Below are 15847 nucleotides of genomic sequence, written 5' to 3'. Positions count from 1 at the left end.
GAAAGGGTAAGGCAGCTAAAGTGGGCGATGCCCAACTTTCAGCATCACCCACATTGGGCTCCGCCCTCTATTGCACGCTGCACTGAGGGGCTTCTCTAGGAAAACTCATGAAATTTGAAGCCAAAACCAAAAAGTCAACTATTATTTTTTGAATGATAAACATTGAATGAGGTCAAAAGGACCCCAAGGATAATAGGAAGGTTAAAGAAGGTAACTTTACAGTTAAAAAAAAAGTTGATGTAAAGGCACTCAAAATGATTGACAGTCATTGTGCTGTGCACAACGTTTAAGTTTTTTTAGGGCCAAAAATTAAGGCTGCAGGAAGGCGTAAATGTGACAAGTAAGCAGCGTGAGAGCACCATCAGGCGGGAAGGAGAATTGACCAATTGTCCATTTTCTGGATGTCCTTGCATATTACCAGGGGTATGGGGGATAAAGGTCAAAACAATAACAGAAGTCCACATCTTTAGGGCAGAGTAAGCCCAGCTAGGGTACCATTCGGGCGTGTAATAGGGTTGCCACAAGTCCCTAGATGTCCTAAGGGCTGAAAACCCCTGGCGGTCTCTGGGTGTATTACTAGGGGTGAAAAGGCCCAGAGGAAGGGTGCTGCCTAGCTTGACCTTGGCCACAGATTTGTTTTAGGGGTAGAAGGAGGGTTTCCCAGCTCTACACATGAGAGATACTATGAAGATTAATACATCAGCTGCTGCTGCTGCATATGCCAACATTTCATTACAGACGTTATAACAGATAACAGAATAAACAGTGGAATTAGAAATGATTTTAGTTATTTTCAAAAGATAATCTTTGGTTTTTAGCTCTTAGCCATATCTATGTGTTTCTTCTCTCTCTTTAAATCATTGTGAAGTGAACATTTATGTGATTTGTCTGTTCAAATAAACATTTTCAGACCTAATTACTGGAACAAAAATGAAGACAGATACAACAGGAGAGGGAAGGTGTGTTGCTGCTGCAGCCTTTCTTCCAGCCTTGTCTTAATCCATCATTTGGATGTTTGTCACTGGACCAGCTGAGGATGTATCTCCTTTACCATTGTTTTGACTTTATTTTGTAAGTGCAAACGCAAACATTCAAATGAGTGAGACACTGTGGAGACGACCCACATCAGTAAATGTCTCTGTACAGAGCTGTGATGATTCATTCAGATCAGTGGAAAACACGTTTGGCTCCCCAGTCAGAAGGTTAAGAGGAACTATCACCACTGTTGACTGGAAGTGATCTGATTGGATAAACAGGTTAGATTTGTGTGCTGCTGTTGTTCTGACTTTTCTCCAAGGCCTGCAGATGGACAAACATTTCAACTTGAGCGTAAGAGTTGATAGATGAAGGGATGATGCCAAGGTTTACTGTTGGAGCCGCTCTTAGGTCTGCAGGCAGGGCCTTCCATTTACTCGGTGCATAGAAGCCAAAAGCAGCGTCCCCTGCTTTGGAATTAAATCGTGGAACGGTCAGAAGACCGCTGCCTGTAGACCTGAGAGTTCTGGCTGGAGCATAGCTTATTAGCTTATCTTTACTGTACTGAGGCACCAGGACATTCAGTGCTTTGTGAAACAGCGACTAAATCTTAAAATCCATCCTAGGTTGAACCGGGAGCCGAGAGATTTGAGGACTGGCGTGATATGTTCAGATGTTTTGGTTCTGTTAAGAAGTCTTGCAGCAGCATTTTGAATGAGTTGTAATCTCTGAACAGATGATTTAGGAAGGCCGGTGAATAAACCATTGCAGTAGTCTAACCTGCTTGTAATAAATGCATGTACTCATTTTTCTGCGTTGGGTGTTGGCAGAAGGTTCCTTATTTTTCAGATGTTTTTAGATGATAAAACGCTGATTTTGTGATCTGATTTATGTGACCTTTGAAGTTTAGATCACTGTCCATGATAACACCAAGAGTCTTTGCTTCTGTATTGCATTTTAAGGTTACTGAACTGAGATGAGCTGTGATTTTATGTCTCTGAGTTTTGGAAACAAATATGAGAATTTCTGTTTTGTCTTTGTTGAATTGTAAAAGTTTTCAGACATCCACAGGTGTATTTCATTTAAACATTGGTGGATGAGTTTATGGGATCAGGATGGTCTGAGGATAGTGAAATGTACAGTTGTGTATCGTCTGCATAATTGTGGTCGTTTATTCTGTATTGCTGAATGATATGTAGTAGTAGCATGTAAATGTGAAATTATAATGGTGCGAGAATTGATCCTTGAGGTAGTCAGCACTTAAAACCTACTGTATTTGATTTAAAATCATCTATATACACAAAGAAATCTCTGTCTTGCAGATAGGTTTTGACCCAAAGTAGGGCTGTACCAAACAGCCCCACCCACTCCTCTAATCTGTTGATTTAAATATTGCGGTCCACTGTATTGAAGGCTGCAGAGAGGTCACGAAGAATTAGATCAGATAGTTTGTTGGAGTCTGTGTTAAAGTGCAGGTCATTTATTACTTTGATTAAGGCTGTTTCAGTGCTATAGTAGAGAAGAAAGCCAGATTGACAAGTGTCAAAGAGGTTATTTGATGTTAAGTAGTTGATGAGCTGTAAGTAGACTGATTTTCAAGTGTTTTTCTGACAGGAAGGGGGGAGGTGTTAAGGGACGAAGGACTAATTGTAAGGGTTGAGGGATGATGGTAGGGTTGAGTGATCATGCCCACAACTCTGACGGGCTGGCTCCATTTAACACAACTACCAGCCAATCAACTCTGAGGCCTGGGCAGCACATGTTTAACCTGCAGTTTTATGTTTGCCATATTCCGTACATTTTGTTTGTCATAAAAAATCCATCATGATTCTGTAACCCAAAGGCTCTGCGTGTATGGAGGGCGCCGCTCCACAAACCCTGCGTAGCTCTGTGTTGTGTTTCTTGGTGTATTGGGTGCAGGGTGTCATTCAGAGAGAAGAGGGTCAGACAGCAGGGGTCGTAGTTGTGATGGAGATTCTGGTTTTAATTGTTGCCAACTGTTCATGCTCGTACAACCTTCAACAAGAGTGAAAAAAGAGAATACTGTTGTTTGTCTATGATGACATACACTGTAAATCGTTTCTCTTCACTGTAAATAAACTGGCTTATACTTTAAAACAGCAAATAATAGCATTACCCTTTCATTCACTGTGTCTTACCTTCAACAACGGTAAAAAAGAAAAAAAAAAAAAAAAAAAAAGAGAGAATACTTAGCCAAACATGGCACCCCCTGCAGAACAATTGCTACTACGGTGTCCAGGATAAGACAAACACCTAAAATTGCTTACCTTAGCAGAACACCATACAATGCCACAGCACCACCTAGTGGTGTGTTTCAATTACTGCCTAACAATTCCAAATATTGGTTTTAGGTCACACACACCTGTTGGGACTCAATGTTTTGGACCTAATGAACAAAGACTCTGCCTACATGGCTGCTCTGAAGCCTAAAGTTGACCTTACACCTTATGACTTTTCCTTTGATTGCAAAGTCACAGACAACTCCAAAGTTGGAGTAAAATCATGGGACTCTTGCTAAAGTTGCAGCTCGCTCCCGTTGTCTCAGTTGTTAGGTGTAAGGTGGTCTTAAGACTCAATCTGAGCCGTTTTAAGGTGGTCTTTCTTTAGTCTTGGCGTTAGGATAAGATCAAATGTGTTTGATATCGTCGTAGGTCTGGTCGTATGCAAATTGTATTTCTCAGGGACGTGACTATCGTCCACGACCAATGGGAGCCGGTGTTGTGCTTAAGCACATTCATTCACTTCATTCTTCAAAATGTGAATGTGAGGGTGGATCAGTCTGGAGCTGCTGAATGTCCGCTCAGAACTCAAGAGATTGAAAAACTTTTCTGCTCAGAGCTGCAGTCAGAGCTCTGCACCTGTGTGTTTGTCTGCCTTGTCTGCCAATTCATTTGCTTTCACACACTCATCTGGAAAACCTCCCATAGACAGTATTTAGGAAAAGGCAGAGTCTTTGAAAAAAACTCCAAGGATGATTGGATGAACGTTCTGTCTGTCACATCTTTACAGGCCTTCTTTTTTTCTTTTTTGAAAAGAAAACAACTCACTGCTGTTCTTTGTTCTTCTTTTAATGAAGAAATGTCATCAAGTTCTGATAAAATTGGCACTTTAGCAGCATCCACGCTAATCTCTTCCGCTATACTTGCACTGGCCTCTTCTCGCTGCTTGCTTATGTCACGACTCCGCCGCGCCTGAAAGTACCACCCCTCGTCACTGATTGGTCTTGTCACTTTCTAACCGGGCCCAAACGGTTCAGACGGGAGCTTTGCAAGATGGATTCACCAGTGAGAAACAGGAAACAGGTGAATCCATCTTTAAAGGTTAAATGCCGGTGGCATCCAATGATAAAGGTGTCTTACCACTATGTTACACTATACTGGAGTGTGGCCAAAGTTCCCAGTTCACTTTAGGAAAGTAAATGAATGATTACATGAAATTAAATTCTGTTCCTTAAAACAGATTCTTTTAGGAATCCAAACACTGCTTTATATTCTCCTTTTCCCAGACTAAATAAATTCTTAAAGGTCACATATTTTATCCTTTAAAAACAAGTTTATATTGGTCTCAGAGGTCCCCAAAACACGGCTGTCAAGTTTGTTGCAGAAAACACTCCAGTATTGATTTCTGCATGTCCAAAAACTCCTCTGTTTCAGCCCTGCTCAGAACGAGCTGTTTCTGTGTCTGTGGCTTTAAATGTTAATGAGCTGTCTGACTCCGCCCCCCTCAGGAAATGGATTTGGCTTATGGATGAGAGGAGGGCAGAATGTTCTTACAAGCGGGGAGGGCCATCTGAACCTGGGGGCGGTGCTAACTCCCCACATGACATCATGAGGGGAAAATCTGAGAACGGCCTGATTCAGCACACATTTTCTGAAAGTTGGAGAAAGAGAGGTGGGGGAGGGGATGGATTTTCCTGGTACTTGAGGGAATTGTGGACAGACCAGGGACACGTTTCTGTTAGACAAGCCTAAAAAAGTGATTTTTGCAAAATATGTCGCCTTTAATAACGTACCGTTACGTCTCCAAACATTTCTATGAATATATTCCATCAGCTGAGGATCTGTACCTGACAGGGGGAACATCATCAAGGTGGAATTATTAAAAAGACGGCACTTTTCAGCTGGAATAACAACGCTTTCACTTCTGTAGAGATATGAAGTTTAAATTGCACTTGTTAAAAAGGGGAATTAAACATGGAATAACCACATTTAACCTTTAAATGTTTATCAGTCTCATAACTTCAGATGTGAATTCTTGATTTGGGGACAATATTCCCAAAATGATGCTTTCTGGACAAATGACTTAAGTTCTAAAGATTTATCATGAATAACAGGATTAAAATTTATAAATCACATAACTAATATTGACTATAATGTATGAATTAAAATGGACATGACTAAATGTAACAAAAAGATATGATAACGATCTGATTTGATGAAGGGTGAGTGTGATATGAAATCCAGGAAAATACTAAACTGTGGAATTTGGAAATAGATTTTGGAAAAATTTGATTTGTGGCTTTTAATGGAACCTGAGTGAACCACATCAGCCCGTTCAGGAGGACTTAGACCAGAATCACCTACTTTACCGTAGAGGGATGGAGTCTGGAGGTGAGCCATCTAGATGAAAGAAGGGAGTCCGTAGCTACCGCTTAGATCGGCTGACTTGAACCTTTGATCGGGTCGATGAAGGGTTGACAGATTCTGTAAAGTGGAGCGGAGCCTGCTGGATCTCTCCAGCTGTGTCACATCCCCTGGTTGATTTAGTGAAGTCTTTTTTATTTTTCCTCAGGTTTCCCAGTCTTGTCATTTCCTGTTTTATTTTGTAAACTTACCTTGTGTCTCTCTTTCAGATCACTTCTTCCTGCCCATCCCAAATTATATTTACCATGATTGATTTATAAAATCTTTTTATCTGTGTTTAATAGTCCTTAAAAGATTGTTCATGCATCAGGTTGATCCTATGGAGTCTTTATATAAAATAAGTGTGGTTAAAGTGAGCTGGATGACCTGATCCTTGGAAAAAGGGAGTGGTCTACCATCTGAGTCATTTTCTATCAGGATTAAACCTTCTGAATAACCCGGCCCTGTGACACTGAAGAGTCTGATAGGCAGTTTTCACCTGAATAAATTTGCATGTTACAAGGTTCCTATTTAACCCCAGCGTTATTCCAGCAGCTGCAGATCTTCATTCTGAGCTGAGGGAGGAGGAGAGAAGCGGCGAGGATGGAGAAGATTCTCCTGAGCATCATCTCTGCAGCAGGCAAGTCATCCTAACTCAGGGTGTTTAAAAGTGAGGCTCCTGGCCCCTGGGGGGGGGGGGGTCGCCAGGGCGCCACTAGGGCGGTTGTTTAAAGTTGGAGGGAAGAGGGGGAAAATCAAACAGAAATAAAAGTTTACAATGTTATTTGTGACAACAATAGTTCAATATATACGTCAGTTATAGATGTTAAATGTTATTTTTCCATGACAGGCTTCAGTTTAAAAGAAAATATTGAATGTAATAATGCAGCGGTGTCAGTCACAGCAGGGACCGGATTCTGAACTTAGGTCTGACCTGAGAGCCTAGCAGGGTCAACATTAAACCATGAACTATCAACTTCATTTTCACTGGCAATGAATTATGGGTATAAAAAACAAACTCAGCATTGATGATAAGTCAGTTTGAACATTAATAATCTTGTCTTTGAGTTGTATTGAGTTGTAAGATTTAATACTTGTGTATTCTGTTCACATTTCACACAAAGGAGTTTTTCTCCCAGAGACGATGGCAGCCATACTTGAATTTCTCAGTAATGTCTGTGTCTGAATCTGATGATGGTGCTTCTCTCCTCTGCAGGACTGTGTGCCATTCTCTGTCATGCTGAGCGTCGGTTTCATTTTGTTTATGAGGAGAAGAACATGGCCGAGGCTCGGAGCTACTGCAGAGAGAAATACACAGACCTGGCCACCATAGACCACATGAACAACATGAAGATCCTGAATGACATGGCAGATTTGAACAGAATGGTCGACAAAGTGAGTCGTCTGTTCTCTGGTTTATAATTTCAACACCTTTTTTATCAGAGTTTTTGAGCTTTCATCCACTAAAACTAGTCTAAAACTATCAAGATTAAAAATGACTAAAATGTGACTAAAGCCTAAGAATATTTTCATCTAAAAGCAATCACTAAATTTAAAATAGTTTCTAAAGTCAACACTGAGGAGTATGGCAGTTTGAAAAGTGTAGCCTAGCATCAGATCGCTGCTTTAGCTTTATTTAAGATCAGATAAACTTTTATTGATCCTTTATTGGGGGAAATTAGGTTAAAACAGCTCAGCAGGAGAGGGAACATTAAGACACGCCCCATTCTAATGAAGGATTTCTCTGGTTTGAAAACTGTTGGGAATATTAGAGGTTAGTTAGAATTTAACTAGAGTGATGTACAACTACTCAGAACATTTTCTTTTTTTTAATTTACTGTTAATTGACATTCAGCAGTAAATGTAACATGTGCATACACTTCAATTTAAGTCACACCATATTGTTTGAATGTCCATTTTTTTAGAATGAAAGATAGACAAAACAATATAAACAAGATAAAAAAAATTCACCATAATAAGAACCTTTGTACACAGGGAGTGAGATATGATTAGTGCTACATTCACAGTATATCATCTAGAATCGACAGAGACAAAGTCTGGTCTGCGTAGTGTTACATAGTTTATCCATTTCTTCCAGCTTGATTCAAACAGGTCCTTCTTATAATTCACATCTGCTGCTATTCTCTCCATCCTGTAAATGTCCATTGTAATATCCATCCACATTTTCAGTGTTGGGCACTCCTGTGAGAGCCATTTTTTTATGATGGCCTTTTTGCCTGCCACTAACATAACACTGAACAAATATTTGTCTCTCTTAGACCATCCTTCAGGTATGAGTCCAAAGAATAAGGCTTTACTTTCCAGAGGCAGTTGGTTTTCTATGAATTCCCTTCCAGTAAGCTTTAATAACCTGACAGTCCCAAAAAACATGATAATGATTTGCATTTGTATTTCAACAGTTTCTCCAAAGAGTTGGGGCGTTATCTTTATAGTGAGATTTTTGATAAGGTGTAATAAAATATCTTATGAGGCTTTTCCAACTGAATTCTCTCCAACTCTGTGAACTTCTACATTTCCATTGATGTTCCCATATTGTTATCCATTCATCTTCCGTTATATCTATTCCTCCTTCCTTTTCCCATTTTGTTTTAATGTACAGGGTTGAGTGTGTTTTCATATTTATAAGCCCTTTATACAGACCTGAGATAATACCTTTATCTTTATTTGAACCGTATGCCCTTTTAAACAGGTCTAACAACTGTTTGCTTGATTTTGATACACCTTTTAATTTGTCCCCAGAAAAATGTCTCACCTGTAAGTAACGATAAAAATCTCTTGCTTCTAGTGAGTATTTCTCTTTAATCATTTCAAAACTAAATAATGTATTTTCCTTTATTATCTTACATAATGCTGTTATTCTTTTTTTGTCCATTCCTTGAATCTGGTATCCAATTTATTTGGAGAAAAATGTGTATAATTTGCACACCATTTAAGGATTACTATATCTTCTTCTAAATTATATTCTGTTATGACTGTTTTCCAGATTTTAAAAGTCAACTTAATCCATTGGTTTTCTATATTTTTTATAAGGTCCTGTAGGTTACTGTCAGCTATAAGCGCCTGTATTGGAGTTGAAGTCAAACCTTCAATGCTTTTCCACTGGGCATCATATGAGGGATTACACCAGCATATAATAGTCCTTAATTGTGCTGCCCAGTAGTAATCTCTGAGTGGTGGAAGACCCCATCCCCCTTTTTCTTTCGCCAATTGTAAAGTTTTGAATCAGATTCAAGGCCTTTTACCTTGCCATATGTATCTGGATAACATTTTGTCCCATTCATTGAATTGTTTTTGGCTTATTTCTACTGGCAGGGTTTGAAATAGATGTAACAATTTAGGTAGGATGTTCATTTTAATTGAGTCTATTCTTGAGCTGAAACTTAAGTAAGGGATTAGAGTCCATCTCGCTATATCCTCTTAAATTTTCTTTTGTACCGGTGAATAGTTGCGTTCTAATAATTCTATGAGGTCCTCTGGCATTATGGTTCCCAAATATTTCAAATGTTCTGTTTCCCATGTTAGATGGTATATATTCTTAATTTCTTCTGGTGGGCTGTAATTGTATTTAATCAGTTGTGTTTTACTTATATTAATTTTGTATCCTGATAATTGACTGAAATATTCAAACGATTGCATTCGTTTAGGCAGAGAGTTTGTTGGTTGCCCTAGAAAGACCAATATATCATCTGCGTAGCAGGCTAGTTTATGCTCTTTCCCCTGAATGTTAATGCCTTTTATTTCTTTGTTTTGTCTTATGTACTGAGTCAATCATTAACTTTAATTCTGGCCGTAGGTTTGTCATATAATGCCTGTATTGTTTTAATTGTTTCGTTCAAGCCAAATTTATGGAGAACTCGGTAGAGAAAGCTCCAATCTGCTGAGTTGAAAGCTTTTTCCACATCAATACTAATTACCATTGCTGCAATTCTATTCTTTTAAATGTGATTAATAATTTGTAATGTCCGTGGTATATTATCTTGCATCTGACGCTCTTGAATAAACCCTGTCTGGTCATTATTTATCAGATTGGGCAAGAACTTCTCCAATCGTCTAGCCATGATAGAAGTAAAGAGCCTAAAATTGGCCTGTATGATCCACATTCTAATTTATCTTTATTTTCTTTTGGAATAGCAGAAATGATTGCTTCTTTTCAACTTGGTGGTGTTTGTGCCTTCTTTAAAACCCAGTTTAATGTAGGAAGCATCACTGGTATCAACTCATCTTTTAACTCCTTATATCATTCTGCTGAATAGCCATCTGATCCTGCTGATTTATTTAATTTAAGTTTACTTATAGCTATTTTTAATTCCTTTTCTGTTGTGTCCTCGATCATTATTTTGTTCTGTTCTTCATTTAACCCTTGTGTGGTGTTCATATTTTTGTTACTCAGCCACTGTTCGTGGGTCTGATGGACCCGCTGCATTTGTGGGTTTTTAATTCAACATAATCAAACAATTTTATGTTAAAATACTCAACAGATGTTTACTTCATCCCAATTACAAGCAATATAAAAGCATTTATGTTTAATTTTTTCTTTTGCCTTTGTTAGATCACATTCATGAATTAAAGTGCTGCTCGATTTTAGTTTGTTTTGTAATAAAATGTAATATAATCAAGATATGGGAGGAAAAAATTCTAATTTACAAATTAAGACAAATTTTTTATATCTATTGATTTTTATTTATTTGAACTTGAACAGAAATTTTACCCATTCAGGTCAGTTTACACAACAGAAACTGAACGCATACAGTGACCATGTCAGTCTAGACAACACAGCCTCACTGAAGAGACTGCCTTATCATACCAGCCTATACAACACATGAGGGGCAGAGTTTTTTTTAAAGGGCAGAGCCTTTGAAAAACAAGCAACAAAACATGTGACGTAGCTGTAACCGATTTGTGCGTGTACAGCTACCGAGGAATAACATGAACCATGGCGTCTGTAGACATGTCAGTACACGACTTTCGTCATTTTTGAAAACAACTCACTGCTGTTCTTTGATCTTCTTTTAACAAAGAAATGTCATCCAGTTCTGATAAAACTGGCCCTTTAGCAGCATCTATGCTAATCTCATCCGCCTCTTGCTGCTGCTCGCTTACGTCAGGACTCTGCCGCGCCCGAAAGTACTGCCCCTTGTCACTGGTTGGTCCTGTCACTTTCTAACTGGGCCCAAACGGTTCAGACGGGAGCTTTGCAAGATGGATTCACCAGTGAGAAACAGAAACGGGCGAATCTATCTGCTTTGCAAGTTTAGCAACTTGGTGCAGGAACAGCAGGGGCAGAAACACAAAATTCACACTTACACTCACACACATTCTCTCTCTCTCTCGCTCTCTCTCTCTTTCTCACACATGCACACACACCCCCACACCTTCACACAGACACACACACGCCTTCATATAGACACACACACCTTCATATAGACACACACACCTTCACACAGACACACCCACCTTCGTATAGACACACACACATTCATACAGACACACACACCCACACACACCCCACACACAGTGGGCCTAGAAAGGAAGTAGACAGAGTGAGGGTACACAGGACCTACAATTTCCCCCCTTTTTTAAGCCCTGGGTCCACTGGACCCGAACATCCTGTATGTAATACTAATGTGTAGGGGGGGTATAAAGTGTGTGGTCATTGAAAATGTGTTCTGATATATGTTCTTCACAGAAAATGAGCCAAGGCCAATGAGTCTGAGTTTGAAAAAATAATTACTCATATCAATTTTCTTTTAATAAAAAATGAAAACGGGTCCCACAGACCACCATACAAGGGTTAACACTGGTAAACTACTCATAACATTTTCATGGTTTGGTAGATGACTCCAGTAAAGATTCTGAGGACTTTTTCCACCACTGAAGCTGAAGAAACCATCAAATTTTGCATTCAGAATGCCTGGATCGGTCTGTACGACGACGTGAACAGTTGGAGGTGGTCACTGACAAACACAAGTTGCTACAAACCTGGAGAAAGCGAATTCAGAAACTGGAAACCTGGACAACCTAGTAACTATGTCAGCAGACAGCACTGTGTGGTCATGGAACAAACTGGACTGTGGATTGATAAATGGTGCAAGACCCTCTATCAGCCAGTCTGCAGTGACGTTACAGGTAAAAACAGGAAACATTTGAGCTTTAACCAGTGAAGTTTCTTTACCTCTCAGCTTCTCGTTGGTTCAGGGATCATCATTTGAAGTCGTTTATTCCAGACTGTGTTGTTTCTGCTGTGTGCTAAGCTGTAACTTTTTATGGAAATGTCTTTAATTATTTGATGTAAAACACCAAATTGAAGATTTAGGGGTGTGGTCACCATTACTTACCAGGGGATCCACTGGGGCACTGAAGGAGAGTCCACCACTGAGGACAGATGTCCTTGTTATGTTGATCTCTCTCTCTTTGGTCTATCTCCAGGGTCCAATGTGACATTTGTCCTCGCCCCCACCGCCATGTCATGGTCTGATGCTGTGATCTACTGCAGAGAACACCACACTGACCTGGCCAGTGTGAGGAACATGGAGGAGAACCAGAAGATAAAAGAGCAGGCATCAGGACTAAATGTCTGGATTGGCCTCTCCAGGGAGTCCTGGAAGTGGGTGGATGGAAGTAGATCCACATTTAGGTACTGGGGAAGTACTGAACCCAACAACTACTATGGGAATGAGATGTGTGTGGCAGCTAACTTTGGAAACTCTGGCAAATGGGGGGACTGGCCATGCCACAACAAGAGAGCATTCATCTGCTACAGCGGTAAGATCAAATTCAGTTCAGGTAGATGTAGCTAGCTGTTAGCTAGCTGCTACATCCATTGTTGTCTGTTGGACTGTAGTTTGTTTTACAGGACATGTTGTATAAACACTCCTGTTGTCACCACAAATCAAGAAGTTGCTCCTCTATTTCTGACGTCCATCTAACTTCCTGCTGCATGTTTACTATCGTTGCCATGGCTGGGTTTGTTCTGCTTCCTCCTTCAGTCAGCTTGCTTCCTGATTGGCTGTCATTCCATTTCTTGCAACAATCCACAGAGAGCATTCCCGACTGTCCTCAGTGTTCCCGCCACACAGCAGGATTTCTGATCATTAATACTGAACATGTAAAATGTCTTAGATCAGAGCGACTCTGATCATCTTCAGAGCAGATCAGGGAGGGTAAAACCACTCCACACACACCTCCCATCACAGGAAAATCTACAACCTTCAGATGAGCGGTCCTTTGCTGACTTTGGTCAGAAAGAGGGAATCGGAACCAAAACTGGCACGATTATCTTGTTTCACTAGGACGTTTGTAGGAATCCAGATGAATATCCATCACCAATGTTGATTTGTTCATGAACTTTCTTTTTAAAGCCCTAACAGCCTCCAAACAAGTGGTCAAGGTGAGGCTGGTGAAGCAGAGCTCCTCTCTGGATCTGAACGACCCTGCCGTGCTGGAGGACATCCTGAAGGAGGTAAACCTTTATTATTTTAATCATTAACCCTTGAGGGTGTTAAAGGCCATTCTGTGGCTCTGTTTTGTCATTTTTGTATTATTTAGACCATGTTCATGCTAACAACATCAGGCTTTTATTTCTGACTCTTCAAATTTGTAGTTTTTCCTGTTCATCACCAAATGTTGGCCATTTTTCCATATTTACCATGAGGTGAAACTGCACGCTTTTTCCTGATTTCCTGTTGTTTATTTTGCACTTGAACTGGCACTGAAAGGGTTAAACTCTTAAAACTAGATTAATATTTGATATTTATGATCAGGTCTGATTTTGAGTGAAAAAAAACCCTGCAACAAAAAAAAATGAATGTATAAGATTTTATTGCTTTTTATGTGTGGTCTCAATTGAGTGTAACAATTTATTAAATCTTAAAATGAAAAAATAAATGTTGTTGTTCATAATTAACATATTCAGAGCTGTGATAGTCCCTGTCAAGGAAATCCAAGTTGTATGCAGTATATGATTTTTTTCCGCCTTTATTTATTTCATTTTATTTTTTCACAGTAGAGCAATTGGGGGTTTTGCACTTAAACTGACATTATGTGGTGTTTATTTTGTATTGAATATTTTACTTTGTGGTACTTCCGGTTTCCGGAGCTGGTTGCTGGCTGCTAACTTGACTCTGTTTCTCCTGAGGCGTTCACCCTGCCCCCCTGGTGCTGTGGAGAGGCACACCTGCAGCGAATCCTCTAATCACACCTGCTATTTAAGACTGGCTGCAGCTCTCTACAGCGCCTGAGTCTTGTCTACATTACCTCACGGTAAACGTCGTCTCCGGGCTCCTTCTCGTGATCCTTCAGAGAAGTTCTTTGTGCTTTTGATGATTCCAGTGATCTCTAGTGTTTGCATTTTGTGTACATTGTCGCTAACGTGCCTCTCCTCCTTTTTTCCAGTGCCTCCTGCTCAATTCACCACAGCCAGCTCCAGCACTCCCTCACTCCCTCCTGGACTCTTGGAATCCCCTTCCCTGGTGCACTTATCCTCACAATAAAACTGTTAAAACTGCTTCCGTCTCCGCACCTGAGTTCAACCCTTACACAAAACATCACACATTAAAGAGGTTCAGTTCTTAAAAATAATTCATGTTTAATAATATTTTACTGTTATACATGATGTCCATTTTTGGTCACAAACAACCTGAGCATAATAATGAATAAAATCTTACAATCTAAAAAAAAAAAAAAAAGCATAAAATTTTAAGTTGTTTTGCATCAGGAAAATCTGTGTGTTTAATTTTTTTTTACTTAAATTGGAATCAAAATGGTTAAATTCCAAGAATGGACAAATTTCTGATGTTTACTATCAAGTTTGATCTGAGATGAAAAAATCTTGCAAAAAAGTTGAATATTTTTTAAATGTAAAATATTTTATTGCTATTTTTATGCCCTCCATTTTTGGTCATGAACTTCATGAGTGTAACAGTTTATTAAATCGTAAAGTCTGAGAAAATATGAATGCATAAAACTAAAAGCTTTTGCTAATAATTGACATATTCAAGGTTGTGATGATGCCTTAAAGAAAATTCAGTTTGGGTGTGGTTTATAAAAAATATTTTCTTTCTAATATAAAAAACATCAGGGTTTTGTATTTAAACTGACATTTAAAGGGCGAGATTCCTGAAAATTGTTTAATATTTGACATTTATAATTGGTTTGATCTTGATAAAAGAATTATTGCAAAAGGGGACTTTTTAAAAAATGTATAATATTTTTATTGCTATATTTGTCTGTCTTTTTGGGACTGAACATCCTGTGTGAGAATTACTTTTATACCATCTGAGAGTTGATTATCCTCTGCTGTAATTATTTATATTACTTTTCATATCTGTTGTTTATTTTATCGTATTTTTTTCTTATTTTTATCTTCTTTAATATTTTCTATGATTATCTGTAGAGCACTAATGTATTCCAGTTCTTTATTGACTTCCAAATGATCATTTACTGTATAGATTGTGTTTCTTGTTCTATTTTATTTTCTTTTTCTTTGTTTCTATGTGCAATAAAACAAGGCACAGACACGTCATCCTTCGTTATACCAGTCCATGCTCCTGATAAGGACCACGTTAGCAGTAGCTGGATGTAACTGACCACATGTTTGTGTCTCTCAGCTCAGACAGAATCTGAGGGATCAAGGGGTGACACAGGACGTCAGACTGAGCTGGAGGAAGCAGGCGGACGGAAAGGTGTTTCACAAAGAGAAGAAGAAGGAGAAGAAGAGAAAACCTGAGCTCTAGTCTCCTTTAAGAGTTTTATGCTTACCACAGAACAGTTTTCCATTCTGCCTCAGTCCATTTTAAATGAGCTTTGGCATTGTTTCTGGATTCTGTGAGACTCTGCCTCTCTAAAATGCTCCTTTTAGACCCAGTCATGTTCCTAATCTGTCACCAGTTAACATAATTAGTTGTAAAATGCTCCTCCAGCTGTTTTTCATTAGTACCACTTACTTTTCCAGCCTTGTGTTGCCCTGTCCCAACTTTTTTGAGATGTGTTACATAGATTGTTTTTATTTGCATTTTACACAGAGCCCCAGCCTTTTGGAATTGGGGTTGTTGTTAAAGAGCTTCTTTCTTTGTATTTGAGTCAAATAGCATCAGGCTAATAAAGTCCCAATAATAAAGCAGCTGCTCTGCATTCAAGTCTATGAGTGAGTAAAAACACAGAGGGAGGCTGGCTGTTCTCTGTCTGATTCTGACCTCTAACTCTGTCTTGTA

The 15847-nt window shown here is 39.2% G+C and overlaps 1 protein-coding gene across 2 annotated transcripts; it reads left to right on the top strand.

Annotated features, from left to right (window-relative positions):
- Positions 1–912: 912 nt before the first annotated feature.
- On the top strand, positions 913–15494 carry LOC121518442 (macrophage mannose receptor 1-like). Of its 2 annotated transcripts, none has more exons than XM_041800753.1 (7): positions 913–1038; positions 6174–6258; positions 6835–7013; positions 11474–11765; positions 12066–12401; positions 12998–13098; positions 15245–15494. In XM_041800753.1, exons 2-7 carry the CDS (start codon positions 6222–6224, stop codon positions 15368–15370), a joined length of 1071 nt encoding a protein of 356 aa, XP_041656687.1. In that variant the 5' UTR covers positions 913–1038; positions 6174–6221; the 3' UTR covers positions 15371–15494. The 2 variants fall into 2 exon arrangements, with proteins under 2 accessions (XP_041656687.1, XP_041656695.1); XM_041800761.1 differs by having other exon boundaries at positions 931–1038; positions 6171–6258.
- Positions 15495–15847: the final 353 nt, after the last annotated feature.

The sequence above is a fragment of the Cheilinus undulatus genome, linkage group 2, assembly GCF_018320785.1.
Source record: "Cheilinus undulatus linkage group 2, ASM1832078v1, whole genome shotgun sequence".
Classification (NCBI taxonomy): domain Eukaryota; kingdom Metazoa; phylum Chordata; class Actinopteri; order Labriformes; family Labridae; genus Cheilinus; species Cheilinus undulatus.
Note: the sequence above shows the minus strand (reverse complement) of the source record. Positions and strands in the feature narration are given on the sequence as shown.